This window comes from Trachymyrmex septentrionalis, unplaced genomic scaffold, assembly GCF_001594115.1.
Source record: "Trachymyrmex septentrionalis isolate Tsep2-gDNA-1 unplaced genomic scaffold, Tsep1.0 scaffold165, whole genome shotgun sequence".
In the NCBI taxonomy this organism is placed as follows: Eukaryota; Metazoa; Arthropoda; class Insecta; order Hymenoptera; family Formicidae; genus Trachymyrmex; species Trachymyrmex septentrionalis.
In genome coordinates, this window is record NW_017304811.1 from 476,308 (window position 1) to 485,008 (window position 8,701).

The 8,701-nt window shown below is 35.5% G+C and overlaps 2 protein-coding genes across 12 annotated transcripts in view; one reads left to right on the forward strand and one right to left on the reverse strand.

Moving 5' to 3' along the window:
- LOC108746300 (neurobeachin) overlaps positions 1–8,701 on the reverse strand; it is a 105,427-nt gene that overhangs the window by 37,358 nt on the left and 59,368 nt on the right. The gene's annotated exons all lie outside the window — the stretch shown is intronic.
- Positions 1,618–3,650, forward strand: LOC108746303 (protein mab-21). The gene has a single exon (XM_018482992.1). It carries the CDS (start codon positions 1,907–1,909, stop codon positions 3,002–3,004), a length of 1,098 nt encoding a protein of 365 aa, XP_018338494.1. The 5' UTR covers positions 1,618–1,906; the 3' UTR covers positions 3,005–3,650.

Consider the following 8,701-nt stretch of genomic DNA (forward strand, 5'->3'; position numbering starts at 1 on the left):
GCGCGCGCGCGTGTGTGTATATGTATATTTTTAAATATATATTATTCAATTATGTTTCATATTAATAATTAAATTATTTTTGCCATGAAAATACTATTTTAATATAATCATATAAAATACATTTTTTTGTTATATTAAACATTGCTTAACTTCGCAAATTTATTTTGATGAGAATTGCTAAACATTTGGTTCGTAAATTTCATGTTTCGTAACATGCAATACTAAAATATGATCGTATCTACGCTAATTAACTTTCAGCAGAGTAGCTTTTCTCTTACAGGAATACATTTTTCTTAATGTGTTGTATATCCGATTGTGATACGCATGTATTATACAATTATTATGCCAAATACCTATTTAACATGTATGTATAGAAGCCTTGAACGACTCGTTGGCAGCCGAAGCGAAGACTATCAACTTCATTATAAACCTACCTAGAATATCTCGTTCTTATCTTAATTTTATCCTTAACGTTCTGCATCTTCCTTTCCTGGTGACGACATTCGTTAACCGGTGCCATTCACTTTTCTTGCTTTACTACACGTTCGACCATTTCCAAATGTACGAATGATAATTGTTATTGCACTCTAACACGAACAGTAAAGATTTCTGTTGACTGTAGAATCTCAAATTACATTTTTCACTACAAGAAATTGCAGTGTTTTTATCATTATAAGATACATTAAGATGCTATAAGATCGTTTTGTACTTTTTAATTTTCTTTATTGAAGAATACATCTTTCTTCGTTTCATATCTCATGAAGCGATATGGGAATAACGATTAGAAGATACAATTATTTCATCAATGCTAGCAACTTGACTTTTTTAATGCAATTGTTATTGCCATGAAAATTGTAATTATTCTCATTTTTTTTTATAAAGAAATAAAAACATAAATTATTTTTCAATCGACTTGTCCGCATTTACAAATACTTAAATTCATATATGCTCCAAAAAAGATATTTTTCGATCATTCTTATCCAATAAGTTGATTACAATAGTTGCCTTGTAATGTCAATGCTTTGAAGATAAAATAATTTGTTTGCATCTAAAAATATTTAAATTAATTTATGCTTAAAAAGAGAGGACATTTTTTGATAAACCTAATCCCATTAGCTGATCAAGAATAATTATTACAGTCCATTGACTTCCATTGCTAATCTTTTGAAGATAAAATATCTTTGACATATGAACAGGAATTCGAGGTAACTTTATCCGGTAATACAGACACGGTTGTGGTCCACCATGTCTAAAATTTCGGAATAACTAAAGGGGCTGCAGAGGAGGTACCGTGCTCTCGTGGATGGGAAATAAACTAAGCAGTTCCTGCATAATTCATGGAGAGGAAGAAGGGCTACCACGAGGGTTGCCTCGCGTTACCTTCGTTCCCCTATCGTGCACGTTACACATAAAAGCTGGAGTATCTGTGTCGGATCGATCTTGTAGGTCTGGCGCAGTTAACCACGCCCGTAAAGCGTGGCAGACCTCCGATTGGCTAAAAAACCTTACCAGAAGGCGTAATCTGCCGGAGGAGGCGTGCCAGCAACGCTGTACGTTCGTGCTTGCCGCGGAGGATGGGTGACGCGGAGGAGGTAGACATCAGCGCAGTCGGCAATCTGCTCCTGCACGGAGACGCTCGTGATACCTCTTCCTCTCGCTTCGTTGGTGTCTCCAACGCGCAGTACGTCTTGGCGAACACCAGGTGAAAAACAAAATTTAACGAAACCAAACGCCGGTTTACGAGCAACGAGTATCGCGTTTTTCCACAATGCGATAGATCGCGCAAGGCGACTCGATGACTACGCGAAGCAAGGAAAAAGGCCTGGATGAGAAGAAACGAGAATATAATGAACCGGAAAAGCTGAAAACTATATAATAACCATCCGTGGACTACAGGCGGTGCACGATGTTGGTACCGCCTGATATGATTTCGTCCCACTCCAGGATGGTCTATCAGTTCAACAAGTACTTCGGTGAACGGGTGATGAACAGAAAAAGTCAGGTGGCGAAGACCATTCAAGAGGTGTGTCGAGTCGTGCAGGATGTGCTAAAAGAGGTGGAGGTGCAGGAGCCGAGATTCATCTCGTCCTTGACGGATTACAACGGCCGGTTCGACGGCCTCGACGTTATCTCGCCGACGGAGTTCGAGATCATCATCTATCTGAATCAGATGGGCGTATTGAACTTTGTGGATGATGGCACCCTGCCGGGCTGTGCCGTGCTGAAGCTCAGCGACGGACGCAAGAGATCCATGTCCCTCTGGGTGGAATTCATCACCGCGTCCGGTTACTTGTCAGCCAGGAAGATACGTTCGAGGTTTCAAACCCTAGTGGCGCAGGCCTGCGACAAGTGCACGTATCGAGATTCAGTGAAGATGATCGCTGACACGACCGAAGTGAAGCTGCGAATACGCGAGCGATACGTCGTACAGATTACGCCAGCTTTTAAGTGCGCCGGACTTTGGCCCAGATCAGCCTCTCATTGGCCGATCGCACACATACCCTGGCCTCACCCAAATATCGTCGCCGAGGTGAAGGCGGAAGGTTTCGATATGCTCTCGAAAGAATGCATAGGCCTACAGGGCAAACAGTCTGCCATGGAGGGTGACGCTTGGGCGTTGTCGTTTATCGACGCGGAGAATCGATTGTTGCAAGGCGCGAGTAGGAAGCGTTGCCTCAGTATACTGAAGACTCTCAGAGACCGACATCTCGACCTACCAGGAAATCCGGTCACCAGCTACCACATGAAAACTTTATTACTGTATGAGTGCGAGAAACATCCGCATGAGGCGGAATGGGATGAGGGCTGCCTGGCCGAGCGAATAAACGGCATATTTCTGCAGCTAATCTCCTGCCTGCAGTGTCGTAGATGCCCACATTACTTCCTACCGAATCTTGATCTGTTCAAGGGGAAATCGCCCAGTGGTCTGGAAAATGCCGCGAAGCAAGTATGGAGACTCACCAGGGAGTTACTGACGAACAGTCGCGCGCTGGAGAAACTATAGTGACTGACACGGCTGTGGCTGATTATCGTATGATTCGTGAACTAATCTCGCAAATCTTATTACACGTTCCTGTAATTGCAGCGTTGGAAGACTTCGACGCGCGAGTAAGATACGTCTAATTATACAATGACCGTACAAGGACTACGCGAGAATTATCGTGGATTAGTGATGTGAGACAAACTCTCGGGCTTAAGGAAAAGCTTTTGATTCTTATCGTTATTCAATATATTGCCAAGTCATCAAGAAGATCTGTATTTTCCTGGATTTCGCAGATCTGAAGATCACACATGTTATTAATGTTCTCCGAAGGTATTTTGTGTGTGCTATAAGAAGCAATCCTCGCGAGGATTATTATGCGCGTATGTGATGTTTGGTGAACACGTGATTGACTCGCAGACGATCGAATTAGTGCCATAAATAATCTCTTCGACGTTAGAAACAGATTTCGTTTCTACTGTCGGCGCGAAATATAGAGTAAATATATTATAGCCGCAAGAAAATTATCATTCAATTCGTTGCAACGGCGGTTTGCAACGCTGTAACAATGCGCGTGAAACAACCTTTAACTAGTAGTACAGAAATCTTACTACTTAGGAGCGAAAAATCTATTATTCTTCGCGATTAACTCTTTAAGATCTTCAAATACGACGACTATTTAAAGATAGAATTTTCGAATAACGAAAAGAGTATTTCTTATATCATTTTTCTTTAATCATTTTTAAATAAAAAGTATCATAAAATGTCAATATCATTTTTAAATAAAAAGTATCATTTTATGATACTTTTTATTTCAAAGTAATATGAATCTTTAAGCTTAAGACTGCAAACACTGCCATATCGATACTTAAAGAGTTGACGCGACTAATCAGTTTTAATAACGTTTTCTCAACATGCTGATTAGTATGTTCGTTCTGTAGTTTTTGTGATCGCGACTACGGTTAAAGGATTAATCTCTTAAGGATTTCTCCCTTAAGTCCCTCGCGCAATCTCCGCCGCCTATGTAAATAAAATTTGAAAGATATTTATTGAACTGTAACGAAATGTGAAATATAATACTATTTATATGGATGCCTGGTCGCGTCGGTTGATGACACATCATGCACACCCACTCCTTACCCCACAATGTACCGTTCAAAAAATCAGTCGTCGTAAATATCGTTGTACCCTGTTGATAGTCAACCGCGCAACGATCGTTAAACGTTTTGCTCGCATTGAACGCGCAACTGAGTCAGAGCAAGTTGAGTCTCGTAAATTTTAAAGTCACTCTCACACTTTTTTGTCGTTTGCGTCGCCAATGGGGATCGAGGTGAGGAGGAGACACTGGAGAACGCCATCCACACGCACCTTTTTTCGCGTTTCGACGCCTAGCGACGGCAAACGACGACCCGCCTGACATCCGATCGTCGCAAGAAAACAGAATATATCGTCACGTTGATAGAAAAGTGAGGCAAATAAAAATTAGTATTAGGGTTGCAGTATCCAAATTTTGAAAACTTATAACATTTTTAAAAAATATATGTAATTGAAAGCATAACACGGAAAAAGGTAAAGTTAAAGTTAGTTTACTATCTTAATTAAAACGTTGTTCCCATTCAGAACTTTTAGTATACGCGATGATTTTTCGATCCTGTACTACATGTATTAGGTTGATTATGTCCTGGGTTAATTTCACTTTTCATTACTTTTACAAATATACAAAATTAAGTGATTCTTACATATACATATAGTACAAATTTACAAAATATTCGTAAAGTTATATTTAAAAAAGAGAAGAACAGAGATCATTATTTAATCAGATGTTCCTAATATTTCAAAGAGAAGAATGCATAAGACAAGTATGACCTAATCGTGTATGCTAAGAGTTAAAAATGATCTGCTGAAAAGTTGCTCTTTGTTGAAACTTAGAGATGTATCACTTTTCTGTCAACGCGACTATATATTTAGCGTTTCCACATATTTTTATCGTGTGTAGCTTGGGATAATCTGTTTGTCGTTTTTTCTAAAGACTACTGACATACCAAGGTTAAATGACTCACGACGTGCACTAAATACAAGTAATAGAAGACCATTACGAAAAATTATTTATGAGTTTTATGACAATGGTCGTATACGCGCGTAAAAATTGCCGGTTATCTCCTCGTCGATTTCGTTTCCTTTCGACACAGGTCTATAATTACCATCATCGTTCCTTTTTGTTTTTCGACTTAACTAACCTTCCTTTTTGATAAGCTAATTGGACCTTATCTCAATGTTTTACCGCGAACTTATAGACGCGACGGCCCACGGCCTACGTAATAACTTGTAGCGAACCGGACGGGTTTTAAACAGCTACTCCTAACATGAAGAAGAGCACCGTTCTTGTATAGGAAGTGCAAGAAAAAGAAACGCATTTAGTTGATAACCAAATGGCCTCTTGAGAATTATATTACGCGTCGTTTAAGTGTTATAAGCGCAAGGATAAAGTCTTTCATTACAAATAAGATATTATTTCATAAAATATTATCTGAATATTACGGAACTGATTTTGCATGTTCATTTTTTATATTGAACTTTACTGCTTTACAATTAATGATTACAAGTTGGTTACATAATTAACAATAAACATGTCTATACTGTATCAAAAAAGTGTAATATACTTTTTTCTAAGGATCAGTGTAGTCAGAAATTTAATTAATTTTCAATTAAATAACACAAAAAGTCTCAATTTTCTTAAATAAGTAATGTAAGTAATATAAGTAATGACATTAGCAATCTGAGCAGAAATAAACTCATTAGATTGCTAGCTAAACGGGCGATGGTTAACACGTAAGGCAATCATGCGAAACGTAGCTCGTGCAAGATCATTTACAATTAATGGATGTTACGGCACATTTCGAGTCAGCCGTCTCGCGAACACATGTTTCAAAGACACTTTACTCAAAGCTTAAACGGAAGTAACAAATGATTTCGCACGCGTAATAGATTTGAGACCGCGCGTTCGTTGTAAAGACTCATCCCTACTGGCATAAACGACCTTACAACTGGCATTCATTCAAACAATTACTAATAACTGTGTTTATTGTACGTGCATCAGAGAGAAATTTCAAATATTCCCGTCTTTGCACGTAATCTTTGAGGATAACCTCTGTAAGTAATGGATGAGATTTTCCGCTTCATACGAATAGATTTTTTTTTAGCGCGAACGTTGATTTCATAATCTGATATCGATATCTGAATTAATCTATTACGTAGCATCATATAAAGCAAATCATATAAAGAGAGTCAATAAAAATAAAGTTATAAATTAGTTATCAACAGTAATAAAATGTATATACGAGAATATAAAAAAATTATGCTTGAAATTATTTGTACAGAGATATAAATCATGCAAGTAATATAAATATAAAAAAAAATATTATTAATATCAAGACCTTGATCCAGTATATATGTAAGTATTTTCTTTTATTTTTTAATTAATGCAGAGATAATTAACTAATGAATAAAAGTTAAATCCGCAATTAAATTAGTAAAACGAATAAAGCAAGTTACTCGCGCAAATTACTTGGAATTATCTTTTAAAAACGTAGAAAGTTACATTAAGAAGATATGATTCGTTCGATAATATGTAAGAAAGTGGAATTTACATTGATAATAGTTTCGCGTAGATTATTAAACTTATGTAGCATGTTGTTAAAGAGAAAAAAGTATTAGCAAACAGAAAGAACGGTTTTATCGAAATATCTAAATGGATGCTAAGATATACATCTGGAAATAATTTTGTTGGACTAGTAAAATAATTACCACAAAATAATTATGTAGAACGCTTAAATATTGATAACAATACTGCGAACAATTTTAACATTCGATAATCGGCGCGTAGTTTATTTAAACTGAAAATTGTAAAATTCATGCAAAAATATTATTAGACATCAAGATCTGCTTTGATTACGACTTTCACTTATTTGAACATTTTTCGGTCAATTTTCACTTCCTTGTTGAAAAAAATTTTGTTAAATCATCAAAATAATTGCGTAAGAAATTGAAACATGATGAGCAATGCTGCAAAATATTTTGATATTCTAACAACCTGGAACGTTTGTAATTATTTTGATAGTTTAATAAAATTATTTTCAAAGTTATATCTAGCTGAATTTTTAAATATTTTAGCAAAATCGTTTTTTCTGTATAATATACCTTATATATTTTTCACTCATGCGAAAAAATTAATTTCTTTTAGCAGTTACATATAATGACTTCATTCGATATTCTTTGTCGATATCCAGTTACATATAATGACTTTATTCGATATCTTATGTTAGAGAATTCTTCTCAAATATATCAAATCGAGTACACAGAGTAGAAATAAAAATTTTACCGTTACTTATAGATTTACTTTACGTTTCATAGCAACGAATAATAAAACGCTTCGTACGAATACTTTGTGCAGCGTAATGTTTTTAAATTTCAAACAACACGTGCTAGTTTGCACATCGTAACTTCGCGAGGTGACTACAATTCGACCCGAATGCGCGATGACTTGTATGAACAAATTTACATGCTTATCGGTTTATCACCGTAACTTTCAAGGCGTCTGACAGGCGACTGCATCGTAAACCGTAAGAACAACAAAAAAGCCATAACTGATTAGAAACGAAGTAATTACAATAAATTATTATTCATAACGACAAAGTTAGTCATTAGGCTTGCTGACAACGATAATAAAATACGATCGCTGTCAATTAAATTATGTGAGTCTATTAATAATACTGTTCTCACATTAAAAAAAGAGTCTAGCATTAATTGAAATTCTTGGAAATAGACAAATATGGAATTTTCTGGTTAAATCTATTATAATTCTAGTTAAGATAATTGGAATTCTGATTAACATGATCAGAATTTTCTGGTTCGCCCGATTTCAATGAGAAACTTTCCTCAATGCAGAATATTAGTTATGCACTTCTAATATTTTTCAATCACTACCTGCCAATAACTCTGTCGGCCAAGAATTTATTCCCGTTTGTGATCAAACAACATATGTGATCAGCAAGGATGCAGGATAGGTATTTTGTGATCAACAAGCAGATTTATTCATTTCATTGACAAAATATAACTTAAAAATCAAAATTTGCTAAAACATTGATTATATGAAAAATTTAGGTAAAATTAGTTAGTTTACATATAATATAGCTTGTAATGTGGTAAACAAAAGATGTTATAGACACAAGACTCAATAATATTTTTAAGTTTTTGAATTATGACATACCAAAATTTATGTTCGCGAAGGATCTTTTGATATATTATATATGTATAATTAGTTGATCTTACACTAATTGAAAAATGATCAACACAAATAAGTGAGGAAGACCATATTTAATCAAAGCGGATTTTGATGCTTAAGGGGATCCTAAAATGAATCTGTTTTATCAATTTTTTTCAAACAAGTATTTTTCTAACTGTCTTTACAGATTAAAAAATCCTTCTTCATAATTAAAGCATAAACAATGTAGTCCAAATCGGTCGACTTTATGGCAAAAACGAAAAAAAGGTGGAAAATTATAGTTTTGTTACCAACTTTTAACGTCATCTTATAATGTTTGTTTTATATACTTCGTACGTATAAAACAATCTTGGTTTGGACTAGAGATTACATGAACAACCAATATTGAGTACTTAGATTTAGATATTTAATACAAAAGCTTAGTTAGTTAGAAAATTTGT

Bases quoted from the DNA above. Each gene is read 5' to 3' on its own strand.
- LOC108746303 (XM_018482992.1), top strand. From the start codon at position 1,907: ATGTTGGTACCGCCTGATATGATTTCGTCCCACTCCAGGATGGTCTAT.